Source organism: Rhinolophus sinicus, chromosome 16 (genome assembly GCF_057876585.1).
Source record: "Rhinolophus sinicus isolate RSI-liver-muscle chromosome 16, RSI-T2T, whole genome shotgun sequence".
Classification (NCBI taxonomy): Eukaryota; Metazoa; Chordata; class Mammalia; order Chiroptera; family Rhinolophidae; genus Rhinolophus; species Rhinolophus sinicus.
This window is the reverse complement of record NC_142516.1, coordinates 120,515,982-120,539,281: the sequence shown is the minus strand read 5'-3', so window position 1 is coordinate 120,539,281 and position 23,300 is coordinate 120,515,982. Positions and strand designations below refer to the sequence as shown.

Sequence of the window (23,300 nt, the reverse complement as noted above, 5' to 3'; positions counted from 1 at the left end):
AATCCGTAAAGTGCTCATATCTTGCTTCTACAGAATAAATAAGCCTGTGTCTTTTCCTTTGCAGAGAAAGGAGAACTTTTTGTACCTTCTCCCAGTTACTTTGATGTTGTCTACTTGAACCCGGACAGACAGGCCGTGGTTCCTTGTCGAGTGACTGTCCTGTCAGCCAAAGTCACTCTCCATAGGGAGTTCCCAGCCAAGGAAATCCCCGCCAATGGAACAGACATTGTTTATGACGTGAAGAGAGGCTTTGTGTATCTGCAACCTCATTCTGACCACCAGGGGGTAGTCTACTGCAAGGCAGAGGCTGGGGGCAAGTCTCAGATCTCTGTCAAGTATCAACTCCTCTATGCTGAAGGTAAGCTGGCTTCCTACCAGTGCCTAGATTTGTGTTGCTTCCAGTTGGTCTGTATCAGGTATTGCTGTTCCCAAGTATGGATGGAAATTAGGAGGCACAGAATGCTGTTCTTAAAGGCTCCTTTAAGGGATTGCCATTTCTAAAATGCTCTACTTCCTTGTCTGTGACCCTGACTCAACATTCCTTGACTCCCTTCTCTCCAAATCCATCCAGCATTCAGTCTGGTACTGCCTCTGTATGACTAATCAGCAATTCTCCAAAATCCCCAGACTCTCCTTAGAACATTCTCTCAGATGAGAACATCCTCTCTGAACCCAAATAGACTGTCTTCTCAGGGCACCATCCCTTTCCCATCTCAAGGTCAGGAGGTGGGTTTGGTGTCCTTCTAGAACTCATTCCCACTTCCTGATTCTCACTCTTTCACCCTCTGTTAGGAACCTCTGCCCTTCAGAGACATATAGCTCATGGCTATATCAGCTTTCTCATCTTTTTTCTTGTCACGCCCTAATGGGCTCATTGTCCTCTTCATTCCTCCATTTTCTGGGTGACATCAACATTCACTTGGAACCGACTAGCCTGGTTCACTGACAGCCTTGTCCACTCCACCTCAGACAGCCCTCCCTCAGTCATAACTTTAACAAGCCAACAACAGCCACTGCTCTGACTTAGCAGTCACTGAGTCAGACCTCCGTCTTGAACCACAGCCTCGTACCTTCCCTGATTCTTTTTTTTTTTTTTTTTGAAGATTTTATTGGGGAAGGGGAACAGGACTTTATTGGGGAACAGTGTGTACTTCCAGGACTTTTTTCTTTTTCCCAAGTCAAGTTGTTGTCCTTTCAATCTTAGTTGTGGAGGGCGCAGCTCAGCTCCAGGTCCAGTTGCCGTTGCTAGTTGCAGGGGGCGCAGCCCACCATCCCTTGCAGGAGTCGAACCGGCAACCTTGTGGTTGAGAGCCCACTGGCCCATGTGGGAATCGAACCGGCAGCCTTCGGAGTTAGGAGCATGGAGCTCTAACCGCCTGAGCCACCGGCCCAGCCCCCCCTGATTCTTCTGTGGTTCCTTCTGCACCAACCCTCACATCCACCCTCTACTCTCCACATTCCCTACATTCTCTGCCCGCCCCAGCCCACCCAGCTTAGAGTCCAGGGCTCATGGTTTCAATGCTCTCTGTCAATGCCCTGAACTCCTTGCTCTTCTGTATTCTCCTTCCGCCTGTCCAGGAAAACACCATCCTAAATGAACATAACTGTACCTTTTCTCCATGCTGAAGGCTGCTTGGAAAATCCCATGGGCGGGTAAATTCATTCTCTTCCAGTTGGCCTCACTGCCTTCTTCTTGACAGAATTGAAGTATGCTCGTATCTCTCCATTAAACATGGAAATATTTTTTTAATATGACCATTTTAGTGAGGAGTTTCAGTTCAGTGGTTTCATACATGAAACACTTTCTTTTGTTCAGGAACTTCCATCAATCCTGCCCCCTTTTCTAAAAATAGTGAGGTCCATTAATGATATCTCAGTCCAATTCCACATCCAACAGGCACTTTGGATTAGGAAGATAGTCTTATCCCCTTTCTAACACTGTTCATATAAAATCTTTAACCCCACATTTGAGACAAAGCCCGCTCTTGCTCTCCCCACCAGCCTGCAGGCTACACTGGTGACTCCAGCAGCTGGAGGGAGGGAGTGGGGTGGGAGACGGCTGGCTCCCCTCCTTGCTCTGGTGCTAGGCTGGGGGCAGAAAGGGAGAGGCTGCAGCCCAGAGGCAGTTGCTTCTGATAGTAAATGCTGACCTGGCCTCTTCATGAATTCCATGGGCACAGATGATGGCTCCAACACCTTGTCATGGATGATAAGGAACTCACCCCTAAGCAGCCCTCTTGGTACCATACACCTCTGAGATTCAACCTCATCCTCTGGACCCTCAGCTAAGGGCCTCCACAGTCTGTGTTCATCTCTTCGCTCCCAGCCGGAGTGTCGTCTCAGAAAGGCTATGGCATTGACATTTCTATGTCGCTCCAATCCCAATTCTGGAGCATGTGGGAACCAGAAACGTATAGTGGGGACACAGTCCAAGGCCCTTGTTCTCCTGGCAGCTCTTCCTCCCATGCCATCCCTTCCTCCCAGTGCTCTCCAGCTCAGGCAGCAAGCAGATCTCTGCTGCCGAAGGACATGTCGCCTCCCCTGCCTTGACAAGTGATCCCCTTGAGCTTCCCTCCCGACTTCCAGGCGAGAAAACCCCCCTCACCAGCCCCTGTGCGTGGGTAGAGGAAATGGTTCTTCTTCATGCACTATAGTGCCTCAACGATGACCTTTCTCGCTCTCAGAATTCTTATGTGACCGGGGGTAAGAGGCCTGTGTGTGGGGTAGAGTCCGTCCTCCAGCAGTAGTGCTGCTTGGGCAGCCCTGTGGCAGGATGAGTGGCCCCAGGAGCCAGCCATTCTGAGATGAGAACTCAGACTCTTTAATATCTCTTGTTCTCAGCCCTGGACTCATTCACTAGGGCCACGGCGCCAACACACTGTTACCAAATAGGCCTCACAAGCCTCTTTGACCAACCTCAGCCCTCGGCTAAGGCCATCTCTCTTTCCCATCAATGCCAACCGCCCTGAAAGAGCTCTCCCTGTTCCTTGTTTTCATTTCCTTCCCTCCCACACGCTCATCTGTCTTCCCCTGTGCTCCGCCCCAAAAGCAAGGGTGTCAGGGCCCCAGGCCATTCCATCCAGCAGGCACATTTCTGTCCTCATCCTACTAGATTCCACCTCGCCTGCATGAAACCCCTCTTCCTGGCCTCATTTTGTCCTCCTTTCCCCCCAACTTTCTCATTCTGCCTTGTCAGGTCTTTGCCTCTCCCAGCTTGTGAATGTTGGGAGTTCCCCAAGACCCCTTCTATCTCATTCCTTGTTCTCCTGCGTGGTTTCAGCCGCATCCATGCCCTGCTGTGTATCTGTTCACTATAACTTCTAATTGAATCTACGTGGCCCAGATCTGGGAGTGCCAGCTTCATGTAACCAACTGCCTACCTCTAATATCTGTGTTTAGATGCTTCACGGGCCCTTCCCTGCACTCCCGATCTTCTCCCCTGGCCTGGTTCTTCAGCTTTCCTTGTCTCCAATGGTGATGCGGTCACCCAGTACACAGCGCCAAGACTGGGAGTCCAGCTGAAACTCCCATCTCCTCCTAGTCCTTTTTACCTTTTCTATTAAATCACTTTCAACTCCTGCTATTTCTCTCCATCCTCACTGCAAAAAGAGTCCATGCTATCATCCTCTCTTCCTTGGGCTAATCTGAATGCCTTTCCAGCTGGTCTCCCCTACATCCACCTTTTCTCTTCTACAATGTAGCTGATTATAATGCCAATCAAAACCGTTCAGTAGGTTCCCACTTTTCCTAGAACCAAGGTCAAAATCTCCCCCGTGGCCTAAACGGCCTTGCCTGGCCAACCTCTGCCCTCCTCGCTCAGCTGCCTGCTCTGCTTTCTTCCACCTCACGGTGGGGGCTTTGCCACTGTCATTCCCCATCCGCTGGTTCCTCCCGCTTCTCCTTCCATGCCTGTTAAGCTCACCCTTCAGATTCTAGATCAAACATTGCTTCCTCAAGGAAGTTTCCTGCTTCTCAGACTATTCTGAACTTCCGGAGCACTCTGGGCTTCTCATAGCTCTTAACACAACTCCTTTTAAATTAACCACACAATTACTTGCTCAATGTCTGCCCCCCACTCTGGATTCCAGGCCGCATGGGCTCAGAGATCCCGTGTCTCATCCCGTACTGTGGTCCTACCTCTTAGCATGTCGCCTTGCTCAAGGCTGCTGTCACTAGTATTTGTTGAGTGAACTGACCACAGTGAAGAAATGTGTTTCTGCAGTGCTGTGACTGCAAACATATGTAGCCCTCGTGCCCTTCCTGCAAACCTCTTTCTCATTAGATGTAGACGTTCACCTCCTTCTGAGAATGAACAGCCACACACCCACCTGTTCCTCTCCACCCATGTGGTTGCCCTCTCTACATTCTGCTGTTCTCTCCCCCACGTACCTGCTTTTCCTTCAACTTGACTCCCTTCGTGGGAACCCCTGGAGACCTTTTAGCTTCCTCTCCTAATTACAAGTGTCATGGCTGGACCTGGGGAGTTCTGGATGATGACCCCATTCTGGACTGGCACGTAGAGAGAGAGGGAAGGCTTCAAAGGAGGTGGTAGGATAGAGGAGGTCTGGTGTTAATTGGGAAGCTATAAGAAAGGTAGAAATGTTACATATCTATCCAAAGCGAAGAATGTGTCTGTAGGTTTGTCTTTAATGTCATACTCAAGAATCCCATCTCACTTTCCCTGGCTCCTGCTTACTTCCAGTTCCCAGTGGCCCCCCATCGACAAGCATCTTGGCATCTTCAAACAAAGTGAAAAGTGGGGATGACATCAGTGTCCTCTGCAGTGTCCTAGGGGAGCCTGACGTGGAGGTGGAATTCAGGTGGATCTATCCAGGGCAGAAGGTAAGCACCAGACCCTAGACTCAGCCACTTGTTTTTATTCAGGGTTATCTCCCAGTGATAAAGACAGTAACTTAAGTGCAAGAAATGTGTGCGCTATGGTAGGGGCTGGGGCTGGCTGGCTGGCTTCTACGATGTACTTTTACAAAAGGCTTTTTTTTTTTTTTTTTTTAAATAGGAAAAAAGGTGACTTGGTTCCATTAGGCAATTCACTCAGTGTACCCTCTTCATATGTGATTTTTCTTCATAACCCTTAAGAGGGGACAGGGGCTTGAAAGGGAAAGCAGGGGGCCACCCCCTTTCTCCACTCCCAACCTCAATCTTCAGTTTTAATTCTGGATTGATTGGAGGCTAATCTAACCTCCTCCTGGCTTCCTTTGGCGTGTTCTCCATACACATTGTGCCCTGTGGCGAGGAGCTCTGAGCAGACATTCACGAAGTGGGCATAGAAACGCAGGCACTGTCAAAAAGGTGCTGTGAGGCCAGAGATCATTTTAAAATAGACTTCCCATAAAAGCGACTACAGCTCATTTAGCCTCTGTGCATGTTCTGCTCACTAAAATAAACAGCTTTGCTACAAACATGGAATAATCCCTTTGTTGCCAGAAGAGATTTGGCCTCTTGAGATGTTCTCAGTAGCCAATACACTTCTGACTTGAGGGCTGTGATTGGTGGAAAATACCTGCCTGGAGAATAGTATTTTCCAGAATTCTGGTACTTGTTTTTAAACACTTGTCACCATTAGAGGGCATTAATGATTTTCAATAGGGATTTTTTTTTATTTTTTACATTGCCAATTATTTCATGAGCGGAAAGGGGATTAATATAGTCATACTATATTAGTTATTTTTAACGAATCCAGAAGGCACTATGCTCTTATCACCAAATTTGGATGAAGCATCTAAAAGTGACCGTCTGACTTTCTGGAAATAGGGAGTTATGTCATCTAGGACATCACATTATCCACCCTTGGTACAACTTTTCTCCCACTGGAGTCCGACGGCACATTTTACTAATCATACTTCTCTCTCTTCCAAATCTGAATAACTGGGAGCTTTTATTCGTTTACATAACTAGAGTTGAGTGCTTTGGGCTCTTTTTGACTACAAGTTCTGTGAACAGGAACCACTGAACGAGAGGATGTAAGTGGGCGATGTGAAGAGAACAGTGGAAAATTTTATCCATGTTCTTATGCCCAATACCATTTCTCTATTCTTGGACGTTCAAAAGAATAAATCTTATGCCAAATAGAAACTTACCAAGGAAAAGGGCGGTAAGAGAGTCAAACAGCATAATGAAATCCAAGACTCTGCTTTGAAAAAAAATGCAGTCTAAAATGATTATACAGTGTGAAAGCATCCATGAGCTACGCATACCAAATAGTCTTTTATGAGCATGTGTTTTACACTCCGCAAGGAACACTCCGCAGTGTTGGGGGAAAGGAAGCTGTTAGTAGCAGCTTGTCAGTTGTGCTTTAGTCCATGTGGATGTCATTAAACAGGATGAAAGACCCGTGACGATTCAAGACACTTGGAGGCTGATCCACAGAGGACTTGGACACACCACAAGAATCTCCCAGAGCGTCATGACAGTTGAAGACTTTGAGACCATTGATGCAGGATATTACATTTGCACTGCCCAGAATCTCCGAGGACAGACTACAGTAGCTACCACTGTTGAGTTTTCCTGACTTGGAAAATGAAGTATAATGGACTGATGGAAAGCCCATTTGTGTGCACAACCAGCTTCGGCGTTCTTTCGACTAGTGCTTTGCCAGAGGCTGATGTCAAGCTCCAACCCCCAACCCCTGCCTTGTGAGTAAGACCCAGACATCCAAACTAAACGGAAGTCATCTGGTCTAACAGAAGTGTTAACTCCTCTGACAGAAAGCATGTATTTTGATTGCTTACCTACATATATGCATTTCTGGTTTTTATACTAAGAAAGCATATATGGAAACAACTTTATATAATCATTTCTATTAAACAAGCAACATTTTGTAAAAAATGAAAACTGGACTAAGTGCTCGTTTTAGATTGGCTTGAAGTACATCCAGAAGGACTTAGTGGCGGTAATGTTGGGGTTAATACCTAACATTCTATTTGATTTAATAATACTACACAAGAATCTAAAATGTAACAAGTTCAGCTATATATGAACTATGATATGAAGCTATCAGAAAGTCATAGCACCTTGCTTTAAAAAAACAAAATTGCTGCACTCAGAAGTACTAGTTCTAGATTAGTACAGTCAATAAGATCTACAGCATATATTTTTAAAAGTTTAACTTTCAATATAAAATAGATGCACTGGTCTAGAAAGATTCAACTTCATTTAGACTTTTTTTGTACTATCTTCAAAAACATTTAGGCCATAGTTCCAATTTTGTTACCTTACAGAGCAGAAATTGTTAAAACCAGTAAAAAGTTATTTCTCCAAAACACATAACTTTGAATTTAGGAAAGAGAAGCTTAGCTCTAAGTCTAGCTCTGTGAGCCAAATTTTAGCCCATGACCAATTTTGTGGTTGCATTGGAAATTCCTGGGAAATAGCTTAGGAGGAGACTTGATGTCAACTCCTGTGATATAGAAAGGATATAAACTGAAGAACACTTTGGAGAATGAAGTAGGTCACAAGTTCCAATTCTTATATTGAATATTCCAGCATTATTTATTTGATCAAAGTAAAAATACACTTTCCATCACTACAAACTGAGCACAACTACAGCTGTTTACACAACCATATTTTTATGACGTGCCAACATTTTGCATCCTACATGAAACATTTGGTTTGAAAAAAAAATCTTAAAGTTCTCTGTTTTGTTTCCTATCTTCTCTCCAGTTGTCTGGCATTCTCTGAAGACATTTTATACTAATTGTGTAAGATTGATTTCCCCAGACACCTAAATGGTACGGAGGAGAGCAGGGAACAGCACAAGATTTACCATTCGAGGGGATGGATGGCAAACCCAACTTTGGCTAATGGCATTGAGAATAACTTGAAAGGGTAAGCAGAGAGATATTCCAGGAGGTGGCAGTGAACCTACGTTTCCATTTATCAGAAGCAAACAAGGAAGGTTACATATATAATAAACTACTGAAGTTTAGACTTCAGACACAATTGCTAATAATAAAAAAACCATGCATCATGACTATCAATTTGCTATGTAGTGTACATGTAAATGATGAATCAAATATCCACCTCTAGTTTCCTGAATCTGTTCTTACTACAGGGGTTATCTGTACAGCCATCAGCAACACAGAGTAGTAAATACTGACATCACAATGTTAACACATGCAGGGAGATGGAGAAAAAGCCATAGTTCTTCCACTTCCCCAAAGTATTAGAATTGAGAGAGGAGGTAAGTGAAGTTTTGAAAAGAAATTGAAATGCAACATGGAGGCGGGTTGTGGAAGCCACATTTGCTCTCGTCAGCTGGCCTGTCTACCTTCCCAAGGACAGAAGGATTCCTCCAAGGGTACATGGAAACTTAGCATTATCTTCCCAGACTGTTTTCTTCGATTAAATACTGCATCCCTGGTTTAAGCAAAGTACTTCTATTCAACAATAAGCACTGAAGCCTACCTTTTTTAGTTCTACCAGCCAATGATTCTTATTCTTTATTCCCTCTAGGGTTTCTGAAAATCTGTACTGTCAATCCAGGCCATAGTTTTTTTTGGAAAGTGGTTTCAGCACCTTGAAGATGAGCTGGCTCTGGAAAAGCATATTCCATTATCCTTGTCCCAGAGAAAACTAGGTAGGAGGTAGGAGGTTTGCTTTTGCGGCTCTGGCTGGGTGAGGAAGGAAAGGGAGGAAATGAGAATAATGAGAGAAGACAGTTTGTGTGTGAGGATAGCTTAGGTCGAGGTAAAAGTAAGGCCGAAGCAATCCATTGCTTCTGCCCCTTTTCTTTATAGAGATTTTTAGAAAACTTAGGGTTCTACATTTGCTCATAGCCTGAGAAAATGGATTGTAGTAAAATGTTAGGTTCACGTGGGAAAGTTAAAATTCTACAGAAAAAAAATCTCGCTGGTATCTACTGATGTGGCTGAACACTGAGACTGCACAGACATGGAGAAGTCAAAGCTTCCCTGTCATTTTCTTTCCCCTGTGTCAAAGGGCTAAGCGGAGTGGGTGGGAGAGAATCATAATTCAAGCAACTACTGCTCTTTCTTTTATGGCTTTTTGCAGAAATGCATACACTGACTTATTTGATTAGCACATAATCAGCTTTTGAGTTTCAATACACAGCAAAGGAGGCAGCATCAGACACAGGACACTCCGTTACATCCATTTCATTCACACGTCCCCAAAATAAACATCACAAGAAGGTGTCTGTGGTGAAGAACATTATAAAGGTTATAAATCTTTATCTTAAGAAAACCCTGAGAGTTTTTCCCCATATGCTTACGTGAAAAAGGCAATGAACAAGACCTTCACCTTCTTTTTCTTTAAGTGCTTTGTGCAACAGTGTCCATGCAGATCGTTTGGGAGGAGTCTCTTGGGCTGACTCAGCTCTTCCTCCAGAGTTCCAGTCTCATACGGAGCCGATGCTGCGGGTGGAGACTTTCCAGTTCGAGTGCGGTAATTACACATTAGCTAACGTAGCTCTTGCTCCCATGACCAGTTAGGGTCAGTCCTGCAGACCTGTAAAAACGCTTTCACAGTCTTCCCCACTTTCAGAAAGCGTCATCTGGGTGAAACGTTGGGGCTGGGGAAGGAGCCAGAATTCCTTGGCGACTGGAAGGGGATAGCGGAAGATGTGGGAGACCTCTTGGGGCTGCACAAGTCCCCATTGTGCAGCTTCCACAGCAGCTCCTCGTTTTCCATGGAGAGTCGCTTGTTGACTTTCGACTCTTTCTCCAGTGACTCCTGCAGAACAGCCTGCTCGTTGGAAAGTTGCCTTAAAGACAAAAAAAGAACCAGAAGCCACGTGGATCTGAGTTATAAAGAAAAACTGAAAAAATGTCCTTACCATTTTAAATTTGCAAGTCCAGTAAAATGACCCCTTTGGACTAAAAGGGAGCCCTGGATTGAGCTGCTTGGCCAGCTGAGAAACCCTGGAAGTAGGAGCAGGGGCCAAAACAAAGCTACGTTTTGGGGGCAATTTCACAGTAGGCTGAGTGACACTGCCACAGGTATTGTGCATTTCTTGTGACTGTCTTATGTTGGGGGCTGTTTCCTACTTGGTCTCCTGATGCTCGTTCTCTGAAAGTATTTTCAGTGTCAGTAAGCCAGGGGCCACAGGGGTAAGGCTGGCCTGCTTAGGTCTGAGCATTTAGTCCAGGTAAAAGCATGAAGTGCTACCATCAGATTTTCCAGATATAAATCAGTACCTCTTTAACCACCCTCTTTAATTACATTTCCAGGAGGTGCATGGGTGGAGTGTGGTAAAGTAACACTCGATGTCCGAGGAAGGGAGGAGATCGGAAAAACAGGACTTTTATTTTTACCTTGAAATGGCCATGTGCTTATCCATCCGAGCTTTTAATTCCTCATTCTCCTGCTGGAATCGCTTCAATTTGTCAACCAACGCTGTGTTGTTGTCCACCTTGGCAGAAACAAGAATGCCAACAATTACACATGAAAAATATAGGTAAATAAAGCCCCTTATTTCCTAAGGCACATTCCTGATACGAGTACCCTTTGGAGAGATTTATTTAATGAAAGTTTAATTGCATATTGAAATATCTATACGTTGTCACACTGAAAAATAGTATGTAAAGCAGCAAAACAGAGCACACCTACAGGTACGATTTTTTCAATGTATTTTTTAAAATTTGTTAGTTTTCAAGAGCCACTTGAAAACTGATATACCAGGGGGTAACTAATTTGTTCCAGGTCACACCCTTTTTAGACTCTCCTTGAGAACTGGTGTCCTGCACTGGGTAACTGGGTTGTGCGTCTTTCAGTTTCAAGGTGGTAAAATAAAAACAGCAGCTAGAGAGCCTGTGTTTGTCAAGGGCATCATAGCTTTCAATTTTGCAAGCCAAAAAAAAAATAATAATTCTACATTTGATGAAAACTCCTAAGGCCAACAGTTCACAGTTCTGGGCGATGTTTAATAGGGCCTTAAACATGGTTTCCTAGTTCCTCTTTAGCATTTACCTCTGAGGGGCCACACAAAGCAGCAATTCACAAAGCTGTGGAGCTTCAAATGAGAGAAGTGACACTTACAGAAAGCCTCCCTTGGTTCATTTAATGATATATTTGTTCTCCTGCTGGCATGCCCAGGCTAAACTTTCAAGGAAAACAAATTGATCAGCAGAGAGATTAAACGATAAAATCCCTGAAGACATTTAATCACTTAACATGATGAAGAGCTGATTACATCCCAGCTCACTTTCTAAAGGTAAGGTTTTATTACTTGCTTAGGAGGTGACATCACAGCTCTGTCAGAATTAATTCTAAGTCCTTGTCATTGTAGCATGTAACTAATCTGATTATGGCTTTTAGAGTCCTATTGTTCTTAGTATATCCTATTATCTAGAAAATGCTCAGGACAAGCCAATCAGGTGAAATAACTACCAAAAAAAGAACTAGGGTGTAAGAAAAAGGGGGCCTTGGAATTTTCTGTAATTATAGCAGTAACTGGCCTTAAAATATTATCTTGTTCAATTCCTCATTGTATAGAAGAGAAAACTAGCCCAGCCCTGGAGATGTCACAGAGTTAATTAGTGGCAGAGTTAGTTTTCATACTGAGAAAGCCTCCTTGCTTTCTACAAAGGGTCTTGTTTTCTACAGACTTGGAATTTACAAATAAGTAGGTAACAGTGGGTTTACCTGTCATTGTACCAACCCATTCTTTTCTATATATGTAATACAATGCTGATTTATATCATGATAACCTCTTGGGCATGGCAAGAGACAGAAATATTTATGGATCAACAAAAATTAAAATGTGCTAGTAATTTTACAGCAGAGTCTGTTCTTTCTGCCCATGCTATTTTGAAAAGTTGATGCAGGAGTGGTACATGGGGCAACCAATTAGTAGCAGGGTTATCTGAGTCATCACTGATGGCCAGATTAGCAGTTATCAGACTCCTTAGATTGGGCCCATTCACAAACCATGAATTCCTTTCCTGCCTTAAAAAAAAAAAAATCCTGGTAATTCAAAGGGCCTATACATTCATATTGCAGCGTAGCCCTTACCTCCCTCAATAAAGACGTCAGAGACCCTAGAAGGAAACCAAACCAAGTACCGAAACAAAAAAAGCAAACAAAGAGTAACCTCCATGCTCTCTATGGTCCAGGGCTGGTTTGGGTTCGAATGAGGCACTTACTCAACAATCAGTCATTCATAACTGGGGGGAGAAGGGCCAAGCAGTGCAAGGAGGCAGGCAGAGTCGAGCAAAGTACCACAGTGGCTGGGATCACTTAGGTCCTTGCCAAACGCTGCCCACTTAATGCGACTCCTGGCGAGTAGCAGCCGTGTTCCAGGGCTGGGCCAAGACTCAACAGAACATTGGGCATGCTGCTCAAACACGTAGTTCTGGACAGACTTGTCACAAGTTAACATCAGTTCTCTGTCCTAGAGGCTGCAGACTCAACTTCATATTTTCCATAATGCTTGCTATTTGTCCAACTGGATTTTTATTAAAGCACAATTCTTTTATCACATTCTAATTCGCAAGAAACAAGATGAAGAATTTAGATGGCAAGATTAAATTGCTCCCATGTGATTAATTTACGTATCCAACTGTTTTGGGCCTACAAAGTCTGCCCAGAGTTGGTGATATTTTAAAGCCCTGTTTTCACATTATTTTGAAATTCTTCTTATGCAGGGGAAGATTCACAGACCCCTGAAATGGGAGCCTGCTTTCTTTGGAGTGGTTTTTCCAAGAAGCAAATAATGCTTTTTACATGTTCCTTGGAAAAATAAAACATATTCCAGAAGGCAGCAATGAACAAGCCTTAAGCAAATGTAGAAAATATAATCTCTTTTACCTTTCGTGTCTTTCCAAATAGCTTTCAGTAGCAGTTAAAACACAGGTCCTATTTCACTGAAACTATTGTACTTGGGGAGGCTCTGAAAGAAACCTACCAGTTTCTCCATTTTCATTAACTTGGCATCTTGTTGGTGCAACTTCTCGTTCTTGATCTCCAGCACAGCTTTCAGGCTTTCTAACTCTTGCTCCAGATACATGATCTGAGGGTTTTTCTGGAAAAGACACCAGGCAATAGCTCTGACTGATCATTAAACAATCGCATAATTCAAATCCTCAATATAAATAATCTTTGATTAGATTTAGAAATTAGACAAGCAAGAAGCAGCAAGAGACTTCCACCTTCTTAGAGGAGTTTCAAAGAAAGGTGAAAAAAGAGTTAGGATAACTTTAACCTCAAAGTTGTTGGTTATAAGAATGAAATAAAACCTTTCATATTTGAAAGCAAACATTTCACTTATTTATCAGTACCTTAATGGAAAAAATATTGTAGCATCAAATATTTTATAGGAAGTTGGAGAAAAACCGTTGCTTATGATACAAAACAGAACTCTGGCTAGAGATCAGGCAATTCCAAGTTCTTTTACTGGTGTTTGGAGGGAGAAAAAGGAATAACAGTGCTCTTACCAAAGTCAGTAACTGATCAGGAATGAAAAGGCAAGTACATACAGAGGGTGCCAAAAACAAATGTATACACATCTTAAAAAAGGAAAAAACTTAAAATTGTAATACTCAATATATACCGATAACAAAAGTCACGTGTGTACATTTTTTTTGTCACCCCCAGTATATAGGGCTCTCTGGAAAACAACAAAATGACAATGTTGTGCGTCTTTTGGATTTTTATTATGATGTGACTATGTTGGCCTGGCCAATCTTCTAGGGCAGCCATAACACCCTAACATTTTATTTTGTGACATCCTGATACCTATATGGCATATAGCACATGCACAACTAAGAGTCTATCCAAAATAAACAATTGTATAAGGGGAAATATCATCTTAGAGCCCAACACTAATTTCCCGACTCCTCAATTTACAGAAGTTCAAGTGAACCATCCGAAATGTATGATACAAAGGAACAGCACAAGATCTACTGCTCAGATGTTTAATGAGGTAATTTCTTAGAAAAGCAGCAGTGGTGTAGAAGATCAATACCATCCTCCTGGGCAGTGGTTAATGCTCTGGACCAGTCCTCAGGGAGAATCAGGAAGTGGGCCCTTGGGGACTACTTAAGCAAACCTCTCACTTCACAGAAGGAGACTACAGGTTCCACAGCTCAAGTGAGCTGCTCAGGGAACGGACTAGAGCTGGAAATACTGGGGCAGGGACTCTTACTGCAGGCTTCTTCCAGATATTTCATACGTTTGTTATGCTGTTATCCTTTTACATGTATTATTTTTTATCCTATCTCATTTTTTGTTAAAATAGCATACTTTACTATAAATTTTTAAAATTAGAACATTTACAGACTTGTTCCCACCGCACTTTTTCCTCCTCCCCTGCCAGCCTGACCCTTTCTCCCTTACTCTCATATGTGCTTTGTTTCCCTACAACCTCACATGCCTAGACAGAGGGGAGGCATTAGATAGTCCTGCTTCCCTCAATCTGTTTCCTTCTTAGTTTTTCAAAAGCCACTGACTCTCAGGAAGTGCTTTAAAATCTGTAACCCAAACCACTAGTAAGGTTTACCTTTTGCAGATTAAGTCTAAATTTTTTTGAAATCACTATTCTTTCTAAGAATCTTCCAGAATAAATAGCTTTGAAGTTTCACTGAATGACCTCATCTAATTGTATTCAAATGTCTAGAGACTCTCCCAATGAGGGTATCAGCAAAAGGGCTCACTGAGAGATCACACATGTACTTCATGAGCTGGCAACAGATTTTAAGTTGCAAAAAAAGCTTTGCGTCTGCAATCTCAAGGCACCAATATATGGAATGGTGGTACTGAAAACAGAAGCAGTAAAAACAGTTGTGTGTTTTTTTTTCTCAAAGGGGTGGGGTTGGGGAGTAAGGATACAAGTTACAAGAGAAAGTTGAACTTACAAGATAAATTTGTACCTCTCAAAAGTGAGAGTCATCTATACAATGAAACATTGTTCAGCCATAAAAAGGAATGAAGTACCTATACATGCTACAGTACATGTGACCCTTGAAAACATAAGCTATGTGAAAGGAGCCAGACACAAAAGACCGCATACAGCATGATTCCATTTATGAATTGTCCAGAAGAGGCAAATCCATAGGGACAGAAAAATAGTCTGGTGGCTCCCTAGGGTTGGGGCTTTTGGGGGGAAATGCGGAGTGACTGCTAATGAGTACGAGGTTTTGTTTGGGATAAAAATGTTCTGGAATTAAATACTGGAGACCAATGCACAACTTTGTGAATATATACTAAAGCCACTAAATTGTACATTTTAAAAGGTATACAGATTATATCTCAATACACCAGTTAAATTAAAAAAGTGAAGTCTTCAAATAAAACCCTGACCCTGATTGATAACTTTCTTGTCTTCCTGTAGGTATTAGCTTAGACCACTTGCAATACACACAGGGTGCCAACACCATGTTTACACATTTTAAGAAAGGAAAAAACCTATTAAAATTGTAATACTCAATATATACCAACAACAAAAGATGAATACAAGTCACGTTTGACTTCTGCAATTATAAGAGGTGCTCACAGTGGTTCCCATCAGCGTCCAGACACTTCTGATTACGGTGAACTATGGAGCAACACGGACCAAAGTGTCCACTTGTATACATTTTGTTGGCACCCCCGGTATATTGGACTTCATCTGCATGTAAGTATTTAGCATTTAAAAAAAGACATCAATAAACAAAGAAGCTTTTCTATATTGTTTAAAGAGCATACTGCAAGATATGAAAAAGAATCCAAACCCATGTTATTTCTCTAGTTGCTGAACATTCATTGATTCTAAAAGGCAGCTAAGCAGAAGAAAAGCTCAGGAGTTATACAGGACCACAGATAACTTACTAAATTTGCTTTCTCTCTTGATATTCTTTTTTGTTCTTCTGATTTCAACTTTTCATTTAAAGCCTCATTTTCACTCTTCAGATCACTGATTTGTTTCTAAAACACAAACAATGAAATGTGGAACGTAAGTTAACAAGCAAACACCAGGAACATAGCAAATGTGCACAGAAACATACCAAAACCACACAAACCTCAAGAATGATGATTTTGTTTTGTTTTGTTTTTTTGGTATTGAGATTTACCCACCTCTAGGGATTCCTGCTTTTCATAAAGCAAATCCTCAAGTGATTTCTTTTCTAATTCATGGCTTTTCTTGATTTCTGTAAAGAAATAATATTTTTTGAACATCCTATGAAATCACTGTGTTCTGTAGTTGTTAAAGCACATAGATGTAAGAGGTGATTATGAAGCAGTATGACTGTTACTTTATATTTGTATGATGTTTTTATGTAAATTAATCCACTCTCAGATTAGCTCTATAAGGTGAGTAAGGCAGATACTCCCATCTTATTGCTGGGAACACTGAGGCCCACAGAGGACAAGAGACCAGGCAGTCCCCAGCACGTGGGAACACAGAGCAGACTTCTCAGGGGAGTGCCTCAACCCTGGCCTGCAGACTCTCCCGTGTTCTTTTCCATTTGCACTTCATGAACCAAACAGAAATCTAAAATTAAACCCATTTCTAGCAGGAAGGGAGAGAAATAATGTGTTCTAAATGTCTACCCTGGGCCAGTAACTTTCATGTGTTGTGATCTTGGACTTCACACAACAACTCTATTTTTCTGATGAGAAAGGCCTTTGCCAAAAGTCACACAGCCGGTTTTTACCACACATCACACGCTTCTCTGTAGGATACAAGGCGTTCAGTGTCACAACTTCAGCTACGCAGCCAATTATGTCCTGAATGAAATGGCTTCTTATTCTCTTTCTTCTACTTCAACAGTTCCAACCATGATGAAATAATTTAAAAGATTCTTTATTCAACAATGTGAAATCTACATTTCATAGCAGTGCCGTGTGCAAGAGAGTTGGTGAGCAACTGTGCCTAGTGTGGCTCTTATACCACGGCCAGGATCTAAACTAACCTCAACTCCCAGGACCTAAAGTGGGAAAGTACAACTATTACCTAAAAGCCCTTTAAGTTCTTTAAAAGTTCGCCTATTTCCTAAAATGCTGTCATTTATCACAAACTATTATTTGCATCCTTAAGGGAAAGGGCATCTGGTAACACTGAACAATGCAAAAAGAAACCAAAACACTCCAAACTGAATGCCACAGGGAATTCTCCGGAAAGGGAAGTTATGAATCATTTCCCTTTTAAAACATATCACACTGTTCCATTAGATCTTATTCTATTTCAATAGAAGAAAAGCGCTCTTGCCTGAAAGGGAGGTTTCGTAGGCCTTCTTTAGCAATTCTACTTTCTCTGAGTGGCTAGCTTCAATTTCCAACTTAGAAGTTTCATGGGCAGCATTTAAGTTGTCAAACTGTAAGAAAAAAAAATTTAAAAAAAGGACAACAGTTTCCCAGTAAAATCACATGTCCTAAGTGGAATAATAAGTAAGCAGCAACATTAGGAAACTTGACACATAAGACTGCATTCAAGTTGAAGGGCTACCTAGCGCATGTAAAGAACAACCCAACTTGGTTGTTCCCAGGTCTCCACTGCGTCCAGCTCAGGAACACACACACACAGCCCTCTTGGGGCTCACTGATGGAAATGGCTGAGTCCGTCACAAGGAATGAGGATTTGTTTTCCGGTAACAGGGCCACAGAGGCTCCACGTCATGTTGGCCTCTCTATCTTCAGTCCCTAGCACATGGCATACAGTAGGCACTCGGTAAATATGTGTGAAATGAAAAAAAACATTTAAAAAGGGAACAAGGAAATTAAATAGTGGCTTATGATATACTATAAGTGAAAAATATGGGTTATTAAACTAGTGCCATTTTTAAAAAGAAGAAAAGCAAAGCAATGGTTTAGCAGCCCAACACCAGAATGCTCAAAAAGGGATTCATTCTAGGTAGAAAGAAAAAGGGTTGTTTTTAATATTTTCTTCCCTTTTGCTTAACATATGTACATTGCTTTGAGCATAAGGAAAAAATGTAATTTAAAAAATTCTTCACACTTATTTAAATAAAACAAAGCTCATCAAGGGATGGTCAACAAAAAGAAGGTCATGACAGGAAGTTGATCATCAAACAATTAGAATTCAAATAAACAGCCATGACCAGGAACGTGCTCAGGTTCCAAAGGCACTGACCTGCTCTTGCAACTGAGTTTTATACTTCTCGGCTTCTTCAACGTAAATGTTCTGAAGCTTTTCACACTCCCCGGTGTAAAATTCTTTAAGCCGATTCTCTAGTTCTGTTAGATCAGTCTGGTGCTGCTGATTTAGCTTCTGGACAAACCCTTCATAAGCGATTTGCAACTCATTCCTGGCTTTTTCTAATTTCTCACAGGTGGTTGAAGCAGTGACTGAAAAGAGATGAAAAAGATAAGTGTCCTAAATTCATAACATTCATACACAGATGTGGTGACTCTGAAGGTATAAACACTGTACGTCTCAGTTCTTAGGTGACCAGATTTTCAAAACCAATAGTTTAGAAGTGAACAGTAAAAAGGAACAAGGGGACATGGTCTCTGGCAGTGTGCATGCGTACACACACACACACACACACACACAAACACCTCTGTCTAGCAAGCAGTAAGAGAAGTCCTTGAGAAGAGCCAGGTTCCCAAATGAATATCACTGTTTTACGTGGTGACCAATCAGTACAGGGGCCATAAGGAGAAGAGGCCCTGATTGGCCGGATGTCTCTAAGGACAGCCAACCAGAGGTGAGAAACTAATACACAGAAGGAGCAGGGATGATCAGAGACAAGAAACAAATGGGTTTTAAGCTTGTACTTAATTTGAGTTGATTTCAGCTTGTTATTTCAAAACTACACTAATAAAAAAATATTAGAATATACTGAATACAAATCACGAAAGCATAAAAACTTTAGGAAAAACACATTTTAAAATCTACAACATAATATGAATGTATTAAATATAATTTAAAATCAGAGCATTCTACTCTTCACCACCAGAACCAAAACCAGAATTCCCAACAACACATTATAGAACTCACACACAAATACATACCCACACACATTATAATAAGTCCCAGAAGATATCTATCATTTCTCAGGAACTTGACTTTGGACTTCTCCCTGGTGTTAAATACATGTAAGTAGAGTAGTACTGTACCTGTCGGGAGGACACCTGATTTCTCAATATCCCAGAGTGCCCATGGACTAATATAAAATGGGTAATAGTGAGTCTGCCAAATTCATCCTTACCTCTATTTTGGTAAGGAATATATATTTTAGGCATTATAGAAGGAAGAGACGGCTTTAGGACAGAAAAAAGGATGATTGAGATCAATGATTAGTCTACCTAAGTAATATAGAATTCGCTGGTTCCTGGGATGAATTTCTAGCAGTGATGTCACTTGTTTTCTTGGGAACATGCCACGTGGTAGTAGAAATACCAGTCACTTGTCCCATATCAGTATTCTTTCAGAGGTAAAATGAGCTACATTGAAATAATGGCAAAAATAGTGTCTGCTAAAGAGAATCCTTAAAATTCAAATAAACCCACAAATGTTTATTGAAAGGGAAAGGAGTTAACAGTAAACACAAAAACTACTACTCAATTACTGGCACGAGAATGGAGCTCACACATGTTATCTCATCTCACCCTCACAGAAATCCTATGAGAGCCTTATTTCTAAATATGAATATACACAAGGAGACCAACAGAGACGGTAATTAATTTGACCATGGGCACATAGCTAGTAAGTGGTAGAAGACTGGGTGGCAGTAAGCAGTTTGGATTCTGATTCTGTCAGCACCCAAAGTCTGTGTTCCTTCTACCCTATCCAGCTGCCTCTTGTGCCAGGAACTATTGAGAAACAAGATGGAGCCTTTCCTTGGCAAGCTCATTGTCTAATTGAGAAGATAAGACATACACATATGAGAAGCAATAATACTAGGCAGTACCTAAGCGCTCAAGGAATCGCACTCAAGCTGGCTTACATTCAGCTAGGGTGATCAGCAGATTAAAAAAAAACACATTTTTTAAAATTTTGTAAAATATACATAACAAAATTTACTATTTTAATCATTTCTAAGTGCACAATTCTGTGCTATTGAATACATTCACATTGTCTCACTGTTGTGCAACCATCACCACCATCCATCTCCAGAACTTTTTGCCGAAACCAAAACTCCCAACCAATTAAACAATCTCTCTCCTTTCCCCTTCTCCTCAGCCCCTGACAACCACCATCCTACTTTCTGTCTCTATGAATTTGACTACTCTATGGAGTCATAAGAGGAATCATACAGTATTTGTCCTTTTGTGACTGGCTTATTTCATTTACCATGTCTTCAAGGTTCATCCATGTCATAGCATGTATTAAATTTAATTTAATTTAAATATAATTAAATATAATATAATTTTAAAAGAATTCCTTGCCCTTTTAAAGCTGGATAATATTCTATTCTAGGTATTACTGCATCTTGCTTTTCCATTCATCCTTCCATGGACACTGGGGTTGCTTCCCTTTTCTGGCTATTGTGAATAATGCTGCTATGAACATGAGGGTAACAGATGTCTGTCCAAGTCCCCGCTTCCAGTTCTTCCCAGAAGTGGAACTGCTGGATCATATGGTATTTGTATTATTATTTGAGGACTGTCACACTGTTTTCATAATTACTGTACCATTTTACATTTCCACCAGCAGTGCACAGGGTTCCAGTGTCTCCACATCCTCACCAAAACTCATTTTCTTTTCCTTTTTAAATAATAGCCTTGTGATATAGATATGATTCTGTATTGAGAGTAAAAACTGTGTTCCACCATGAGAAATGGTAGGAGACTACATAGTGTGACTTGGGAACCAGAGTATTCACAAGGCAGACAAGTTGGAGGTAAGACCCAAAAGGTAGGGGAAGCGAGATTATAGAGGCCATCAACATGGAATATCACTGAAAACTCAGTCCTTTCGGACTAAACTTTGGAAGTTATTTTTTTTTCCTTTAAAAGAATTTAGTGAAAGATAATGGCTATGTTGATTGCTAGAGTACACACCTTTCACATTCACTTTTCCTCTTACTGCACTATTTATCAAAGGAGAAAAAAATGATTCAAGGAAGTAAATGTTAGTCGAATGAGTAAACACAACCTTAACTTCTGCTACCTTTACAAAGTACACAAATAAAATATGGGGCCACAGCCTTTTCACTTAATTCCCTTGGATTTCCAGATATCAGCAAAGTTTAAAAAAAAAAAGGAAAAACATGATCCCAGCCCGTGCAAATGCTCATATCACCGATAAACACGTCTAAGCGAACCAAAACTAGAAGAGCTGTGCGGAAGCGCCACTGTGAGCGAGGTGAAGGGAGGACAGAGGGAGGGAGGGGCAGGGAGATGGGTCAGGGTGGGGAGCAAGCGCTTTACTGCTGTCAGTCAACAGCCCAGAGTGCACGCCCAGCCCCAGAGGGTGACATCAGCCTGCAGCTGTGCAAGGACCTTTGTTCTGTTTACCACCCTGGTGTGCAACGGAGAACAGCTGGGCTGAAATGATCACTCGCACAAAGGGCTTTACTTTGAATTAATTGGCCTGGGCTCCGAGGAAACATTTATTTGGCACAAAGACTCGTGAAAATACTTTTTAAAGGACACACACGTAAATATTGTATCAGGGGTCCTCAGATTGCTCCTGTGGACGGGACACACTCTGTGGAGGGCGAGGGGGGACGTCACCCCAGGTTTTAGTCACGGAGTGGAGTTCTCCTTGTACTTATTACAGTTCAGGAGAGATTTCCAATGCAACCTCTGCTGACTCTTACTCCTGTTCTCAATCTCGTCTCTTCCTTGCATATTCCCCAGAGTTCCACTCACTTTGAACAAATTAATCAGACAGCCAACAAAGCCAAAACCAAACAAAATTGTTCAGAATTTAGACTTAAGCAATAAGGCAAGGAGTGTTCACGTGGTGTTAGGTGATACTGTTTTCAAGAAGTTACTGCATGAATGCAAAATCCACATAGTACAAAGTAGTTCTTTTGTCCCTGGTATTTTAATCATTGTAAAAAGCATGTCTGTGAGTAAGGGCACCGAAAAGCCACTGCCTGTGGAACAATTGATGGATTATAACTTTCCTCCACATATTGGAAAACTGCAAAAGCTATGTCCGGCAATCAACCTTAAAGCGAGAAACACAGTTTTCAGAATTAAGACGGACAGAAACCAACTCATTTATAAGATCAGCCCTAAAACATAAGGCCATGTTACAGATTAGAAGTTGACATTTTTCACTCTGAGGTTAACAAAGCCTGAGAATCCTAAGCCAATGACAGAACAGGAAAAAAACCAAGAGATACTCCCTGACAGTTTAAAACGTGGATAACTGAGCAAGGAAAAGACAGAAATGGTGAAATGCTTGATATTTTTCCTTTCCAAATAATTCTTTGAATGCCATCTAGAAAAGGCCCAATGTCACAGTCAAATATAACCTTTGAAAAAGCAGAACTATTCATCCCAGGTCCTTTAGCAGTTATCCCTGAGGAACAGAAATGGAGCCATTACCTAATTAGTCATGGCGGGCTTCCCTAAGAGGGAGAGGTCAGATTTTTATTATTTCCATCTCGTCCATACTAATTTCCCTTTGGTGATTGATAAACATACTGTTTGCAGAGAAAAACATTATATAGCCATGGTCCTAAATTGTTACTATTCTTTTGAAATACTACAGATTTCTTAATTTTTATTTGAGTATCATGCTCTGTCATGAGACAATCAAAAAAATTTTAATTCTCAGGAACATAAATACATGTCTTAATAGAATAGAGCTAGAATATTTAGGCTCATATCTCAGCCACACCATATATCTGCTATGTGATTTGAGCAAATTCCTTAAAGTTTCTCAGCCTGCATTTCCTCATTTTTTAAATGGAGATAATATTTAATCCTACTAGATTAAATAAAATAATACATGTGAAGCAGCTGGCCCAGAGCCTGACTGCAGTAAGTATGCAATAAATGTCACTATTATTGCTAGCCTTGCAAAAGCCCACTAATTCAAATATGTTTGACGAGTCTTCAAAGACAGGTTTGGAGTTCCATGACAGAACGTGACAGTTAAAAAGAAGCATTGCTTATCTAGTATTTGAAGAAGATACACTGCACACACATACATGACAGTATGTGCACACACACATACTGTACACATCCACTTCAAATCTTCCCATTCTGCTACTATTGTTCTTGACGTTATATGCAACAGAATTTCCCCAACTTTTAGGTGATTTCATCCAAATTGGACATAGAACATAAAGAAAAGGAAAAATAACACTGGGGAGGTAAGGTCACATGGAAGATCATGCAAATTTCTGTGATGGCAAAAAAGAGAAAGTGACAGAAAGAAAAGACAAACAAGAAAATAAGCAACTTCATTCCCAACTGGA

At 41.5% G+C, this 23,300-nt stretch overlaps 2 protein-coding genes across 9 annotated transcripts in view; one reads left to right on the top strand and one right to left on the bottom strand.

Moving 5' to 3' along the window:
• Nucleotides 1-8,110, top strand: part of PDGFRL (platelet derived growth factor receptor like) — a 60,661-nt gene extending 52,551 nt beyond the window's left edge. For all 3 annotated transcript variants that reach the window (XM_088793341.1, XM_088793340.1, XM_019738001.3), the window contains 3 exons: nt 65-358; nt 4,703-4,842; nt 6,341-8,110. In XM_088793341.1, coding sequence (XP_088649467.1) covers nt 65-358; nt 4,703-4,842; nt 6,341-6,529 — 623 coding nt within the window. In that variant the 3' untranslated portion in view covers nt 6,530-8,110. The remainder of the gene's footprint in view (nt 1-64; nt 359-4,702; nt 4,843-6,340) is intronic.
• MTUS1 (microtubule associated scaffold protein 1) overlaps nt 7,483-23,300 on the bottom strand; it is a 141,281-nt gene continuing 125,463 nt past the window's right edge. For all 6 annotated transcript variants that reach the window (XM_019737997.3, XM_019737995.3, XM_088793339.1 and 3 more), the window contains 7 exons: nt 18,047-18,261; nt 17,165-17,270; nt 16,030-16,103; nt 15,784-15,879; nt 12,884-13,000; nt 10,293-10,390; nt 7,483-9,742 (listed from right to left, as the gene is read on the bottom strand). In XM_019737997.3, the coding sequence (XP_019593556.3) occupies nt 9,529-9,742; nt 10,293-10,390; nt 12,884-13,000; nt 15,784-15,879; nt 16,030-16,103; nt 17,165-17,270; nt 18,047-18,261 (920 nt within the window). In that variant the 3' untranslated portion in view covers nt 7,483-9,528. The remainder of the gene's footprint in view (nt 9,743-10,292; nt 10,391-12,883; nt 13,001-15,783; nt 15,880-16,029; nt 16,104-17,164; nt 17,271-18,046; nt 18,262-23,300) is intronic.